Source organism: Oryx dammah, unplaced genomic scaffold, assembly GCF_014754425.2.
Source record: "Oryx dammah isolate SB20612 unplaced genomic scaffold, SCBI_Odam_1.1 HiC_scaffold_9, whole genome shotgun sequence".
NCBI classification, from domain to species: Eukaryota; Metazoa; Chordata; class Mammalia; order Artiodactyla; family Bovidae; genus Oryx; species Oryx dammah.
In genome coordinates this window covers 22,872,768-22,889,869 of record NW_024070193.1, presented here as the reverse complement: position 1 = coordinate 22,889,869, position 17,102 = coordinate 22,872,768, and the positions used below count along the sequence as shown (strand labels likewise).

Sequence of the window (17,102 nt, the reverse complement as noted above, 5' to 3'; positions counted from 1 at the left end):
TACTCCAATATAAAATAAAAATTAAATACACACACACAGAGACTTACCTGTAATCAAAACTGACCACATGCCATCAAATAATACAAATAGGATGCATTTCTCAACCTATCGATTTCCTTCTGCTGACAAACCTACAGGGCAAGAATTCAGTTGTCACTGTTTACCCAGTTATTAATTTACCCAAGATGAAGTTTTGTACCCAAGAAGGGAAACATCTTAAGCCCTTAAAGTTTGTAGCTTGCATGGAAGGGAAGCTGAAGGAAGGGGCTTTCCAAGGGTGTCTGATGTTAAAAATGAAGAGTCAGACTAGATTGGAAGAGGTTCAGGATCACAACGAGGCAGAAACATGTAAAATATTTCATGCAGCCAACCTTATTTATTGAGAAATCCTAGTTTTATTGCCCATTAACATGTTTGTTCCACAAACTAATTTCTCATAAAGCAAAGCACAACTTTTCTTATAAATAGTATAAATTATTTTATTTACAGAACTTGTTACAAAACAAATAGACTATATATTTCTTCTCTTTTAAATATCCAAAGTAATCTTCTATCCCTTGACATTTGTTCATGTTCTATACAGCAGCCAACAAAAAGTCCAGCTGAGATGCTCTTGATTATGTGTACAAATGATCAAACTATTCACACATTTTAAACAGGAGATTGCTTTTATAACCAAGCTCAAAGGGGGAAAAAAAAAGAAAGAAACCGGCAAAATGCTTTCAAGGCCCTACACTCACACTGACAGTATGTAGTGCTCATTTAAATGATCGGAAAATGTAAAAGGTTTTACACAAAATGTAAAAATGATTATTTTTCTGCTAAACATAATGAAACTTTTAACAATCATTTTTCCAAAGCCCAACTCCGCGGGGGGCCCCCCCCCCACTGCAGGACAGAATGACAGACATTAAGAAAATCCTTGGCAACAGAACTCTTGCAGGAAGACAGCTGCCTTTATAAGTTACATTTTTTCAAATTATACATTTTTTTTCAATGTTCTCAGAGGTACTCTGTATTATAATTTTTGGAATACAAAATATTTTAAAGATTCTATTTTAAACTCTGCATTTCACGAGTGAATAACAAAACGGACACGCTATGTAAGTTGCTGGCTGACAGAAGATTTGTAACCCTTGGTGCCACTGGGCAATTCATCGCCAGTTGAATTCCTGTGAACCAAAAGGTCTTGATTTTAAAATACCTTATAAAATTACCAGCATTTGGTGGTTTTCAACTCCTCCCCTAAAATTTAAGTAACAATATTTAGGTGGAAAAAGCAAACTCCAAAAAAGTTCAACTGAACATTCAAGTCTTTTTAAAGAATCTGTCTAAGCTTAAAACTAGGTTCAGGCACTTTCAGTTTTGTGTTTTTCCCATTAGTTTTAATCACATCACATACTAACACCCGTGTGCTCGGGGCGCATACATACACATGCGCGTGCGTGCACACACACACTCACTCTCACACATAACAAAAGAAAAGCAGTGTGTCACTTGTTACATGTAGTCTATAGGGAAATCAAGCAACTAGGGAGAAGCAATGCCCACTTCATCTGCATGAATCCACTTCCGAGACACTGAAAGGGACAAAAGACTTTCACAGAACAGAGGCGTCCCTTACATGGTAAAGGAGGCAGGTCCTAGAACTATTGGCTTGGCAGTGAACCACTTCAAATTATAAAAAGGTATTTACTTTTATTAATTAATAAATAAATACTAGATGATCTCAATTGTACCAAAACAGGATATCAGAAAAAAAGACCTGTGCAAAAATACATATTTAAATATGTACAATTCATTTTTAACAAAATATGTCTTCTCAAATAGGGATACTTCCATATTTATAATAGAACAAGAAATTCCAAAATAAAGATACAAAAGTAGGTTTTCATATAATTCTTTGTTCATCATTGCAGCACTTTTTCTATTTTTGTAAGTTAAGAAAACTGCAGGAGTTGTCACGAAATTCTATTGGAAAGAATATAAAAATTATCTTGGTTTTAAATTGATACCAAAGTCTGTCTAGAAACAACCCAACCACTGCAAATTTGGTTTCTGCAAGTTAATTTAGTTCAAAAAAATACTTGTACTCCCGTGTTTTAAATGGTCTTACTTGTTCATTTATAATAAAAAGTAGTTGTAGGAGAAAATAAAAATATTTGAACAACAGTCTAAAATTTAATAGCACTGTTTAGAATAGGTCTGTTTGTGGCAGGCAGAGTCCAAAATGGCTAATTTCCTAATCCCGATGCTCTGTGTACTACCGGGAGACAATAATGAAATTAAAACCTCAATCTAAGAAATCAAAGGATCAAGATTCGCTTATCTAAATATCTACATTATTCTGAGTCCACTTTCTCTCATGGGTCCTATTCACATCTTCTGGAACAACATGATCTGTCTACAATTCCATCACTAACAGCAACTTTATGTCTAACCATCAAGTCCCCTTGGCTCTCATTGCACTTGTCACTGAGGACTCAGCTAGGTACGTTCTGATTTCCTCTCACCTCCTTCTCTCCCTCTCCTGGGATGAAAAACCAAACCGACCTCTCCTGACTATACCGAATGGGCCCATCTGTGCACTCTTCTTACAAGCCCTCTTACAGTATCATTTTAAAAACATTTACTAATTGATTGCATAATAACTGAACAAGATACTGTTCTCCCCTTCCTTTAAAAAAAGAATCAGTATTTTACATCAATTTATAGCTAAAGTATCTCCATAAACTTTGTTATCTTACATAATAATTCTGTAGCGATTCACATTATTAGGCTGGTAACCAAGTATTTATTCATTCTACCTGTTGTTGACTGAAAATTCCCTGAATCTGAAGTTTGTAACCCAAGAATTGTAAGGAAAATAGATGCACTGACTGGCTCTGTCCTGGCTCTACCTGGAGCCATGATCAGAGCCTTGGGAAATTTACCCTGTTGTTTGGCAACTTCCTGTGTTCCTCTAAGCGAAATGCCTGGTTCTCCTTTCAGGAGCTGCTGGTGGAATCAACTATTGAAAAACTCCAGCTCATCCCCTCAAATTCAATGGCACCTTCTCAGGCAGAGATGCCTTAACCTATCAAACTCTTTCTCTGGGGATTAAGTACTAGGAAAACCATTCTGGGTGGGTGGGGAGTGGGTGGGTAGTCTCTGAAACCCTCAGGAAGATCACAGGCATTAATCCCAAGAAGGCAGGTGTGTCCAGGGGCACCCCGCCACCTCCACATGGGCACCGTCACCTGCACCCTGCCCGGGGTGCCTGCCGCCCACCTCAGTGGCAGCCACAGAAGCGTGTGCAGTGGCTGGACACGGGGTGTAGATACGCACAACACGGGGCGCGCTCCAAGCAGAAATTTACACCTAGTCCCAGGACGGTATCCAAAGAGGGTGAGGGTAATGCACAGAGCGCCCTGGAAGCATTTAAGTATTCCAGTGACTTGGTGAATGACAGATTCTGCTGCATCCCAGTTATTTCATGATACAAAGGCAATTTTTTAAAAACAGGAGCCTGGGCAGGACATCTGGCTTAATCATATTGTTTAACATGAAAACAAAGGTTTAAAAAAAAAATCAATCTCTTTGGAAATCGTGGAAAATTTTCCCCCATGGTGATTTTTATCTGCCCCCTCCCACCAAAATTTGGCTTTCCATTCTCAAAATTGTCTGCATTTTTTTTTTTAATTCAACACAGAATTGCTTTTGTACCATGAAAAGTAAGCCTCTACACTGGTGTATCCTTGCTCTCTGGCCATCAATGGCTTTTAAAAACCAGTTCACACATGAAAAACTTCTGACGGCCTTCTGATCTAGAATTACTGGCAAAAGGCTGGGTGGAAACCCAGGCTCTTTTATCACGGCACCTCACACTAACGTGCACACTCCATTCCGGACCCCTGATGTTAACACCTAGCCCCAGACTCCCTTCTCCAGAGGGCTGCTCGCGGTGCAGCTCTGCTTGCCCCCCGAGGTCTCTCCAGTTACGGTATCTGACTGCTGGGGAGGGACCTGGGACCTACAGATGCCAGGGTGAGGGAAGATCTAGGCAGGGAGAGTGAGGGAGGCAGGGAAGGAGAAAAGACTACAGTCACACTCTTGCCAAGACACTTGCGCCAGCCAACCTCCTCCAAGAGAAGCTTGGTGATATGCTTCAGGTTCAACAACAAGAGAGGAACTTCTCACAGATAGCAGCAAGCCGTCCAGACCACTCTAACGCTGATAAAAGCAACTTGGTAACTGGCCTTGATCCACTGTCCTTTAATGAGTACTCACTGCTACAGACAAAGCTTCAGGGGCATCCTTGTTAAAACAACGGCCCGGCAGATTTCTACCCTCGAGGCCCAGAGGAGGCTGGGAAAACAGACTCAAAGGTGTTGTGGAATCCAGAGTGCTGAGTGGAGGTGTAACTTGTCATCAAAAGTGTCCACATTATTCCTCCCCATGCTATTTCCAGCTGTCAGGGATGGGCCTTTGGCTTTCAAAAAAGAGGGGGGGTGCGGAGACATCGAAAGGTAAGTAAGCAGCTGTCCCCAGCCCTGGCCTGATTCTAAACAAGGTACTCCCAAGGCCACGCGCCGCTCATGTCTCCTCTGCCCAGGCCGTGCCAGGAGCAGGCAGCTAGAGAACTTGGTTTTAGCTTTCAGCAGTCTCCAACGACCTTGGGCACAATCCTTCTAAGAGACTGGCTCTCAGAAAACAGTCCAGAAGGGATGCAGCCTGGGTTTCTAGCTTAGAGAAAAGGCTCACATGTTTGCCTTTTGGTTCTATTTACGGATGCTGCTTCCTTGAGGCTTTTCCAGGTTGTCAACTGAGATGTGAACAAGGTCAAATGGGCCAGCACACAGGTGTGAAAGCTCACACCCAAGGCGGAGGGGAGGCAGGGAGAGGGGACTCTGGCCTTCGCTGGCCTGCAGTGAGCTATTTTTAGGTCCTTGGTGGCAGAGCCCACAAGTTGACTCAGGGGCTGGGCGGGCACTCAGCAATATCTCCCAGGCTCCCCAGCAGGTCCCCCTGATTCTGTTGTTGAAGAGACTCAAACCAGCCCAGTTATCTCGGCTCTAAAATCTGCTCCCTGGAGAAGAGCGAGCTCAGGCCCCTAGTGGTCTAAGAGCAGACTTCTGTACAGCATTTTGGAGGCATGGGTCCCTTTGATAATCTGAAGAAAGCTACTGATTCCCTCTTGCAGCTAAATGATCAGGGATGTAAAAATATGCAATACTTTTTTGGGCAGTTTGTCCATCCTGTGGTCTGTAGCCATGCCCCATACCCCCCGCCCACCGAGTTTGTGTAGTGTAATAGAACATATTCCACTGCACAGAAAAAACCTTTCTCAAATACAAACATGACGAGAAACTGCTTTTAAGGAAAAGAACCCAAACATAGGCTGTTTGTCCAAGGGGGACGTAGTCCTCCTCAGACGGTGGAAATGAGAGGTGGCAAACTGGTAGCTCCTGAGCCAAACTTAGCTGACAGATGTGTGGGCTTCATCAGATCAAGACAAAATGAAAAAAAAAAAAAAAAAAAAACTACAGAGCTTTGGAAAATGGTGAAATTTCTCATGAAGGTTCAGATGCGCAGTTTCTCTTTGAAATTAGAGCAAGTTTCTGGGAGTCGCTGCTCTGTGCAGATGAGGTGCCCACTCCCCAGTTCTCCACCTTGCCCCGACACCGGGGGCGGTCGGGTCTGCAGCGGCTTCTGTGTGAAGACGGCCCGCTCCGTGACAGGGGTACGTGCGGTGGGACTTCCCTCCCAGGATTCACATGAATCAGCAAACTATGCTCACAAGGGTATTACTAAGGGATCGATTCTTACAGTGTTTGCAGTGCATTTTTATGCTTATCATTAAACTACACATCAAGAAGTTTTCACTTGTCCAGGAATCCTGTTCAAAGGCCCAAATGACACACCAATAGCCCATATGTATTTGTGGCTCAAAGAGAAGAATTGAAGCAGCTGCTACTGAAATTCATGCATCATTATTTTCCCCACACCTTTGGCGCCGAGTTTTCATTCACACATATACTGAGGGAAACTTCTGTCTCATGAAGAAACTTCTTGGTATTTTCTGGACAAGTTCTAGTCTGACATTTATGTTCAGATTTGAAGATGAGGAAGGGAAAACAAAACAAAACAAAAAGAGCCTCATATTTTAAAGCAGAGCTCTGAGGGCGACACTGCTGAAATTCCTGCTTGTAAACAAAGACAAAGTACTCTGCTGAATGAAACGACAAGATGAGAGAGGAGCTGGACAGGAGGAGGAGGAAGGTGGAGGGACTGGCGACAGGGGCAAACAGCAGCCGGAGGAGGAGTGGGGAAGAGACAAGACACAGCCAGAAAAACCACAGTCAGCAATGAACCCGACGCCCGACAAGCCCTTTTCTAGAAACAGGTCACATGCAGGTTTCTTTTCAATCTGTTAACGTCAATGAGATATCAGTCTTCTGCTCTGCCATAGTGAAATTCTGCTTCCCTGCCTCCTTGGAAAACAGGGAGGAGAACACAGAGGGGGGGAATTGACAAGAAAACCTGAAACTCTTTGATGGGAAAAATATAACAGCCTTTTTCGAATTTAAATCATCCCTTTCTATACCAGCTTGATTTTCGCCCAGCTTTCTTCAGAAAAACGTACGAGAGGACTGTGCTCCAGGACAGGGAGGGCCCCACCGTCACGCAGGACGGTGTCCACCACCCCAGCTGCTGAAATGCACTTGGTGTGGTCTCCTCAGCCAGGAGCATCTTCCGAGTCATCACAGAGTCTGGCAGAGAGGCGCCCGTGTGACCTTCATCTGGCCTTCAACTCGGCCTTTTCTTAAAAGACACCGTGAAGCCGGACACTTGCTTTTAGGCAAACCCACCAAACCGACCGCACAGATCTCTGAGTTGATCAACCATGTCAAGGGAGAGGCCACGGGCTTCCCCACGGGGGCCCCAGGCCCTGTCCTACCTGATGGAGGAGGGAGCTGTTCGTAAGCCCCGGGGCCCCCGGGCTGGGGCCCGCGTGTTTCGTGTGGACGTTGTTCATGGCCGGCAGTCTGGCCACCTTGGTGGGCTTGCTGCTGCCGCCGCTGCTGTTGACACTGCTCGAGCCGGGTGAGCACTTTCTTTTCTTTCCTAGGAGTTTGTCCAGAGGAGTGTGTGAGTGCGGGTAGGCGCCGTGGGAGTTGACGGGTAGCTCGCTGCCGGCCTGGTGCACGAAGGGGCCGAGGGAGAGTGTGGAATCGCCGCTGTTGACCATCACGCTCATCCTCTTGATGGACTCGCAGGGGTTCCCGCTGGGGGTGCCCCGGCAGCCCGGCTGCTCGTGCCGGCCACCCACCGAGTTCGCTCGGCTGACCACGCAGTTGAGGCTGATGCCCGGGGCAGACGCTACTGCTGCGGGGTGGGGAGGTCCCGAGTGAGCCACGCAGTTTTTCCTAAAAGACTCCATGGAATGAGAAGAAGAGGACGAGGATGCTGAGGAGGAGGACGAGGGAACTAACAGTGGGGAGCTGTTTTTGCGTTTCTTTCCTGAGCCGCCGCCGGCACTGCTACTGGCATTGTGACAGTTCGTGCTGTTACCAGAAGAATCCTTGGGCCGCAAAGACTTGCTGGATTTCAGCTTCTGAGGTTTCCGGGCCATGGGAGAAGAGGGCACGGAGGACAGGCCGGAGGGCGTGGAGGGGGAGGAGGAGGAGGAGGAGGAAGACACTTGTCTGGACTGCATACTGCTCACAGGGTCCACAGCCCCGGAGGCGGCGGGCTGGGCGTTCAGGGTGGTTCCGTGAGCTGGGACCGACTTACTGCTGGGGGAGACGCAGGTGGACGAGAGCGGGACGGGGGAAGGCGACACGGTGGCTGCTGCCAGGTAGCTAACCCCACAGTGTGACGTCGGCACAGAGTTTGTCCGGTGAGGAACACGTGTGGACACGGGCGACGTGGTACTGGGAACGGGCGGGATCTTCCTGCAAAACAGAAGAGGGCATGAGCAGCATCCACCATGGCCCTTCGTGGAAGCTTTCAGGAGGAGACCTCCTTCACCTCTGGCACCGAATACAGCCCTGGGTCAGAGGGACTGCGCCCAGATGCTGAGCCACAAGGAGTGCCACTTCAAATTCTTCTCGCTTTGCTGTGCTCTGAGAACACTGGCCTTAAGTCCATGCGCTGGGGCCACAGGTGGGTTCATACCACACCCTTCCATCCGGCACCCCGAGCGCCCCGGTTCTGGCTACTGGTCTTCCTTCTTCCTAAACCAGGTCATGACGCTAGACCTTATGCATCTTCTGCCTGAGACACTGCCACCCCAACTGCTGCTCATCCTTCCGTTTTGGCCCATCATCACTTTCTTAGGAAATATGACCTTCCTAACTTGCTTACTTCCCACTCTGCCCCTTTTCTAGACTTGGGAAGGCTCTGGTAGTTTTAAAAAGCGTGACTGAGGATCACGGTCCAGTGTCTCTGCAGATGGAGCGATTCACAGCCGATTTTCTACTGTCCATCCAGCACAGTGCCTAGAACACAAGGGCACTCAAACACTAAGAGAACTCATGAACAAACGGGGAAAGAGGAAGGACAAGCGAGTCAGTAACAACTGCCAGGCCCCAGACAACTGCCCGAAGAGCTGGGAAGCTCCAGATCTCAGGGGGTTTCTGGTCAGTGTTCTGACAATGGATTCTGATAATACTATCTGGGTATCTATTCAAACAGTCAAACGAGGGACCCTCCCTACTTTTACTTTAGCTATGACTTTTAAAATCTAACAAGCACCAAAATATCAAAAAGCCCTATAGCATAATTAACACTCAGGTAGCAAATGGCCTGACTGGAAGTCAACTGCCAAGACTGCCCTGCCCCAAACTTCACGGGGCAGCTCTGGCTGACCCAAATACCAGCAGTGCTCCTCAACCTTCAAGTCAGAGAGCTGGCCTAGATCGCTGCCAAATCTCTCTTGCTGATTTTTGAGAAGAACTATAGCCATTCATGAAAGGAATTAAATAGCTGCAAGTGTTCACACCAGCCTTAAAATCCTCCCCCAGCAAGAGTATGGCTCCTACCCTGAGTCTGTGCTTCCAAACATGGCTGCACATCATAACCACCCGTGGTTTTCAGGCCACACCAGGATCATGGGGGGGGGGGGGGGGGCGGGTCCAGGCACTAGTCACTTCTAGATCTCTCCAGATGCTGAGGTTGATTGACAAGCTGGGCTTCTATCCCCATGTTACTCATGAAGGATAAGCACTGACATTACAGGAGAGGCTTTTTGGAAATGCTGAGTCCCTGGGCCCCACCCTAGACCTCCTTTATATCTCAGCAAGACCCCTAGGGCACTGGCACCTGTGAGAAGCCCTGACTGAAACTCAGTGCAGGGGCCCTGCTCCCTGGGTGCAGTGGCGTCTCATGGCCACCAGGTGGCTTAGGAGGACGGAGCCTCAAGGCCAGGCTGCCGGAACCAAACCTGGGGAAAAGGAAAGGCTTCCACAGGGGCAGGGATGTGGACTCTGGATGACATTACTAGTTTCTCATTAAAAAGCTCTTTCAAATCATTTCCTACCTTTTGCATAAAGAAGAGACCAAAAAAAAAAAGAATAGGCAGTCATACTGACCTATGTTTGCATGAATAAACCCAAAGACATACAAGCAACTAATAAAACTGTCTGTGAGGAGTGAGTGGAAAACAGCAGCACGGCGATCAGGGGAAGTAAAACGTTTTACTCTGTGCCTCTTTGTATCCATTTTTCCTTTTTTAGCCGGTCTTAAAAATTAAAAACAAAGAAAACTCAGATGAAAGCCTGCTAACCACCCCAGCCCGTCCCTGGTGCCACAGTGGTCCTGGTAACAGCACAGACAGCAGATGGAGCGCGCAGGTCGCAGTCAGCGAGAGCATCTGCCCTCACCGCCGTCCGGAGCCTCCACACACTGCGGACGGCAGCCCCTGCCATCACAGCCTTCCCCGCGCCCCCAGGCTACCACAGCGACCGAAGCACCAGGGCCCAGGACAGTGCCGGGGGCTCCTCGCAGGACAGAGGACGCGCAGCTGTGCCAGGGCGTGTGCCGGACCACAGCAGGAGGCTCCTCGAGTGCCTCAAAGACGCCACCTCAAGAGGAGTTCTCCTCTGCTGAGCAGTGTTGAGCCACTCCTGGCAAACCCCAGGGCCTGCCTGCGCCAGCCCCCCTCACTCCCGTGTCGAGAACACTCGTTTCCTCAAGCATCTAGCCTGGCCCCTCTCTCCAAGCTCCTACCCACCCCAGGCCTGTATGCCAGCTCATCACTGAGAAGCCTGTCTCTGCTGAACTGATTTTTTAAAATCAAAGGTCACGGTAATGGAAAGAAAGTTTCCTCCTCACTGGGAGCAAGTGACTGATAAGGCAGGCAGACTGTGACACAGCAGAGAGATGGAACAGCAGTCAGCCAGAGGAACTGCTACTTCCGACATCGCAGTGCAAAGGTGTCTCTCCACAGGAGCCACCAAGAACCAACTGAAAGTCTCTCACCCAAACCCTGGCCTAAACCACTCATCAACGCAACAGGGAGAGGAATCCCTAGGACTCTTCTAAACCCTGATAAGTACGTTAAACCCACAGATCTGTAACCCTGACGAGTATGTTAAACCCACAGATCTGTAACTTCAGTAAGCTCTCCAGGTCCCATCAGGTAAGAAACTGAGATTTCACACATCTTAAAGTTGCTGATCCGAGGCTACCACCCCCCCACCACCACCACTACCACCACCAAAAAAATATCCCAACAGCACTGCCCAAATCTGTCTCTGGGTCAGAGCACTGTTACTTCATTAGAGCTCTTGTCGAGTAAGAACTAGGAACAAACATGAAATAAAGCAGAGTAACCCAGCCATGGGGCTGGTCTGCACTATGAACAATACAAGCCCCACTAATGGCCACAGAGATGGTCCTCTGGGTCATGGGCTATCCAAGGTCTCTGACAGCTTTCTCTGACTATAACAGGAAACACAAGCAGAGAGGCAAATAGATGGACTCGTAGAGTCTGCTCAGGGAGGCACTAGGGGTAAATAACGCCCAAAGGGAGGATGTGGGATGACTATGTACTACTGGACAGCCCCCTTAACAAAGCTCAGTGCTTCCCAAAGTCGGTTCAGTCCAACACTAGTCTCCCAGATGCTCCCCTAAAACAGGTTCCCAGGTCACAAGAGCCTGACAGACAGTCTACATTATATATGATATCATCCTATGTTTTGAAAGTTACAATGGACAGCACTCATTAAAGGCTCTGAGAAGTCCTGCAATAACAAAAACTTTCCTTTCAGAAAGACTGGGTTAATAAACTTTTGGGGCCATGGAACTCCTCTTCAACTTAAAATCACATTGGGGAAACAGGAGAATGTGTAAGGCCATACAACATGATCACCTTACTTTCAATTGAAAGCCAGAGCAAACACCTCCTTTGCCTGAAACCCTTTTCCCCAGGGCTCTAAATTGGTGTCATCCGACCTCTAGGATCTCCTCTGTTCCAAGAGACTCCTCGCTCATTCTCAAATAAGCCACGTTCTTTTCTGACTTAAGACCTTCATATGCACCGCTCTCCTTGCATGGAACCCACTCCTCCTCGCCCGTGCCATGACTACTCTTTGTTAATCACTCATTTCAGCTCAAGGGCCCCTTCACATAGGTTCTCCATGAAGCCATCTGGCCTGGAGCTGTGAAAACTGTATTTGCTACGGTGTCTGGCCCACAGTAATCTCAATAAGAGATACAGATTATAAGCATTTCTGTTATTCTCTCTCAAGACAAGCTATGATGTCTGTTTTCTGCTGACTGGCTTTCACGTTTCTCCCTGTCCTAGAACCTGAGCTCCACCCACCTGGGAGCCCCCCGGCCTAAAACCCCAGGACCAAGAAAGAGACTCATTTGCTGTAGGCGTGCATGGATGGATGATGAAGGCCCTTCCTCCAGGGCTGGTCAAGCCCTCACATTCATCAGAGAGAGGACAAGCTCCCTTCAATCAGCCCCGTAAGGAATGAAGAAGACGCAGCCCCGAGGCCCCACCCACCCCAGAGGTGGTGGACAGGCACTCACTTCCACAGCTGCGCGTTCAGATGCTTCTCCACCATGAGGTTGAGGGCGCAGCGAAGCCGGTTCCACCTGGAGTCAAACACGTAATAGCCTCTTCCAATCTGCCGGCTCCCGAATGTGCAAAACTGCAAAGAAAGCAAGCACACGCTTGGGCTCGCGGACTCCGAGGGTGCACGGCCCCGGGAAGGATAGGTCGGGACAGACAGCACTGACTGAGGACCGTGGGCTGTGAAGCATGAACGTGGCAATGCCAAGCCCTTCATATGCATCATGGAAGAGGCTGGGAGCAGCAGCAGACGCGCCCAGCCGAGAGCATGCCGCCTCGGGGCGACCCGTAAAGATGAGGGCATGCTGCGGTCTCCGGTATGCCCCCTGGCACTGCCCTGTCCCTGCTGCGTGAGGAGGGTAGGCACGGGGGCGGGTGTGGAACTTACAGATGCTGGCTGAGGATGATGACCTGAATAATGACAGTCCAGTTTTTCAACAGACTCTTCTTTGTCATCGCCTTCTCCCTCCTCACTGGATAACCGAGAAGCTGGCTCAGTGGCAGGCAGGGGAGGGTGTGGAGACTCATGGACTGGAGGAGGGTCAATGGGGACACTCCCACCTTGCTGAGCAGGGCAGCCTGGAGGCCTTGGTGAGCAGAAAGTGCAGCACTGATCAGATCACACCACATGTCTGGGAATCAGCCGCCTCGACTCAGATACAACCATGTATCCAAAACCACCAGGGGAGCTCTGGGTGCCACCACTAGCCCTTGGGGACACAGACACAGATCCCGGGTGCCTGGAGCGAAGGGGTCTCTCTCCTGAACTGCACGATGTCAAATGGAGCTTTCTGCCAGGTCTAATCAAAGTCGCTTACAGCCATTCTCCTTCCCACCTGGTCCTCCTAATCTCCCCCAAAAAGGGCAAATGTATGTGGAACTTAAGCAAATTCTTTCTTTGATTCCTCTTCAAATTTCACTTAGAACTGGGTTACTAAGGTGACCAATGAAATTACAGGTAACATGCTCTAAAATAACTTAACAGGGACAGGAGGTGATAAAAGAAGGTGGGTTGATGTGGGTAATCTGGAATGTGTGACTCATGGACAGTAGTGTGCTTTGCCAACACAGAAAGGCTTGATGTTTCTAGAGTTAAGCCCACTTTGTTTTAGATGGTGACACTTTAATGAAAAGGTGGCCAAAGGACGGACTTGCTAAGGATCAGCGGCCTGGCCCTGGGCACATTCTGGGGCACCTGCTCAGAACACCCCTCCACTGTGCTATTTAGAACCAAGGGGCTCATGTGGGGACAGGCTCAGGCATACACTCAGGTTTCCATAGGGAGGCACTTCCACCCCTCATGCGACCATTTCAAGAATCAGACATGTGAGGGGAAATGGTTAATTAAGCAACAGCAGCCAAGGGTCGGCACTTTCCTAAGCAGAAGGCCTCACTACTGATGGTCGAGACACAAGACCCTCCGTATCTGTGCCTTTCTCCCTTCTCTCAGGATATGAAGTCCTTTACTTGAACTTGGTTAAATGGCATATACTCAGCCCACCATCACTGTGTCTGAGGGATGTGGCTAAGTTCTGACCTGTTGCTCACTGCACAGCTCCAAAGCCTAGCGTGCACTCCGGCCAGAGTCCCAAATGAATGAAGATATATGTAAACAGATGTTATAAAAACTCAGGCTCAATGCCTAGCCCTAGCAAGAATCCCTTCTGCTGTATTTTGCAAGAAGCAAGACACACAAATGGGAAATTGGTGCCAGAAGCATGTGAGGTGTCCACCTCGCTATTACAGGCAGGACCCGGGCTTCAGCCTTGCTCTGCGGGGTCAGGAGACACGCACTTGGAGCAGGAAGCCCCAGCTGTACTCTGCTGCTCGTGTTTGGCCACGAAGAGCCCTGGTCGAAACTCACTGATGAACAATTTTTTTTTTCCTCTTAAAATAAAACCCAATTAGAAAACACGCCCTCTTCTCACAACTAGCCTGATGCCTGTCCTTGACAGCATGACACACCAGAACTCTACAGGCTGCATATCTGTTCTCTGAAGGAGGGAGAGAGCTGCAGGATGCAGCTTACCTTGGAAGACTGGGGGTGTGAGGTTTAGGTTTACTAGCTATGAAAGGCTTTGATTCGGAGGGAATCACTCCGTGAGAGTTTTGGTGTGGCTCCTGTGACGTTCTAGGAGGGGTGGGATGTGGGTCCCTGAGAGGCTGCGCTGGTTGCTGAGAGTCCGGATGGCGAATCGATTCCTTTTCCCTGGTTTTGTTTTTGTGCTCTGCTAACAACACGTCGAATCGTTTTCTTCTACCCTGGACAGCCCTCCGCTGGGTTAAGGAATGTGTCTACACACCAGAAACAACAACAAAACAAAGAGAAATGGAGGGATGTCATTAATAATTTTTTAACGTCATATATCAAAGAACACCAATGCCAATAAAAAAGCAATCTAGACCGTTAGCATTATCAAAGGCTGCCTGGCATTTGATAAGGGAAAAACCTTAAGAGTATGAATTTTACTTTTTTTTTTAAAGCTAGAAGCAGATATTCCAGGCTCCAAATGCATAAGAATCTGGTGATGTCACTTCCATCAGAAGAAAGAAAAAAAAGTCAACCATGCCACCCGACGTGTAACTGAGGGGCAGACAGTCGATACAAACAGGTGACAGGTCCTTAAGTTCTGTGTCACTGGAGCAATTCATTGATCAGGACTGTCACCAGCTCTATTAGAAAGTCTCTTCTTGGGCCACTTAGAGTTTTCAGTATTAAAAGGGAAGAAACACTTCCCTTTTATGGGATAATACATCCCATAAAACATGTATCAGGAAGTCTTTCAGTAACTGCCAGAGAGTAAAACTTAAATACAACTGCTTCTTTATTCCAGTGACAATGTCATAAGGACAGAGGAAGCGGCTCAAGGCACCCTAGAAACGGGCTGATGCGGCAGAGGGAGATCTGGGAATTAAAGAGTGTGAATCCAAGAGCAGACAGACTGTGAACAGGAAAAGATGCACAGCAGCGCGAAACCCCGTGAACATGCACTCACTATGGAAATCAAGAAAATGGGACAGGCAGCATTTTTGGAACTGGAGACAATGTGTAATCTCAGAGTCAAAAATGGTCACATCTTTAGAAATTTGGAATTACTCTTGAGAAGAAGAAAGGTCAAGTAAACCTGACCACTCCTTAATGTCAGGACCCCTGTCGGTTTAAAAAAAAAAAAAATGCAAGGCGCCAACTAACCACAGAGGCCCAAATAACATCTCCCAAATAGGAGCGAGTCAAGGCCTTCCCTCATCCATGTCACCCCAGTACTACCAATGATTGTTTTTGTGTGCTCACTGTCCACACGTTATACAAGTACGCTGCCCTCCAGGCTTTCATGTCTGCTACCGTGTGAAGGATTAAGGACAGTTAGACTTCTCATGCCCTTTTGCAATTCAGTAACATAACCTAGTCCTTATCAGTCACACTGCAACTACGTCTGCTCAAATGTAACCTGGCACAGATAGTTAGAAACAGGAGTAGGGCTTAAAAAAATTTTTTTTTACTTGTTTTTCTTTAATATGTAACATATCCGAAAGTAACCCAAATGAAGCCAAGAACCTCTGTCTTGTTCAGCGCTGTACAGACACCCAGGACAGCACCTGGCACGCCATCAATGCCTCAAACAAAAAGCAGATACAAATAAGGGCCCTCCAATACGCGCTGAATGAGCTCATGAATGTACGATGTCACTGGTCCACCTGCCCGTCTCTCCAGACAGATGATGAAGAAGCCACTCATCTCTGAGCATCCCCTGGTGCCCAGCATGGCAAGACTGAGTGAAGAAAGTAGGCAGAGATGATGGATATTTCCCAAGCTTGGTTTGAAGAGTAAATAGCATTTCCACTGGGCTCTGAAGAACCGTCTGACTACAACTGTAATTACAACTGTCTGATTACAACAGTTTTGATGCTGCCCATCAGAACTCTCTGGGAACTGTCTGAAGCCCACAGATAAAGACCCACTGTGAGGCGGCCCGGGGCCTGGCTCCCTGATCGCCATGCCTCTGGCACCAGCTGCTGCTTCCTCCGTCTCCTGCCCACCCCCAGGCTGCCCTGGAGACCCTAAGCTGTTTGCTCTGCTCTCCTCCAACAGCCTTCACACCAATTGTCTCCGCTGTTTCTTCCACCCCTTTTCTGCCCAGACAAACCCCAAGAAGTTCAGCCTAGTAGTCCTAAGGTGAAGGAGCCTCCCCCACTCAGTTCCCCTAGTGAAGACTGCGACTACCCTGGGCTCTCCTTATTACTCATCAGAGGTAACTTTTACCATTAAGGGTAGGAGCCAGGCCTTGTTCAAGCCTGCATCGTGAGGCCCAGAGGGAGGTCTGTGACCACATGCGTGTGCAGTAACTGTTTCTACACGGAGAAACAGTTCTACCAGGTCTACGTGTATGAAAGTGCAAGGACACAGAACACTGGACAGATGAGGAAGTGAGGAGGGATAGTGATGGCGGCAGGCAGACGACAGAATGACAGGAGTGGGCAGCGGCAGATGCCCTGACAGCCAGGAGAGCAGACAGTGTCCTCAGCCTAACAGAGACCTGGACAGCAGCCGGGGCACACTGAGCTGAGGCGCTCAAGCGCGTTCAGCCCCACGGCTTAAGAGAGGAGGGGAAAGGGAGATGCACTGGCCAACAGACCACGAGAACAAAGCATGGGCGTCTGTGCCAGTCAGGCCAGTCGCCATGCTGTATCCTCCGCCAGTTCTATGCTGCACTCATGCCCCGCCTGGGTGAGGATACATACGAATGCAAAAAGAGGCTAAGCACCCTGCTAGACCGTCAAGACCCCTTAACAGCACACATGAAGGGCAAGCACAACTTGAAAAGATGGGAGAAAAAGGCAGGAGCCACAAAAGCCACTGAAGGTTCAGGAAGAAGAACTGAGAGTTGATAAAGCTTTTGGTTCATCAGCATGCCTCATAGATAATTAAAGAAGAGCATCCTGGGTGAAGTAAGCATCCTTCACTAACCACAGTTATCACAACACTGAGAAATCTATGTGGCTGAGAGTCAGGTAGGCAGGGAGAGAGTGGAGAGAG

General features: G+C 48.2%; 1 protein-coding gene across 2 annotated transcripts in view; it reads right to left on the bottom strand.

Annotated features, from left to right (window-relative positions):
- Positions 1-354: 354 nt before the first annotated feature.
- The window catches only part of ATXN7 (ataxin 7), a 142,865-nt gene continuing 126,117 nt past the window's right edge, over positions 355-17,102 (bottom strand). For both annotated transcript variants that reach the window (XM_040246571.1, XM_040246572.1), the window contains 4 exons: positions 14,097-14,362; positions 12,456-12,654; positions 12,025-12,146; positions 355-7,937 (listed from right to left, as the gene is read on the bottom strand). In XM_040246571.1, the coding sequence (XP_040102505.1) occupies positions 6,890-7,937; positions 12,025-12,146; positions 12,456-12,654; positions 14,097-14,362 (1,635 nt within the window). In that variant the 3' untranslated portion in view covers positions 355-6,889. The remainder of the gene's footprint in view (positions 7,938-12,024; positions 12,147-12,455; positions 12,655-14,096; positions 14,363-17,102) is intronic.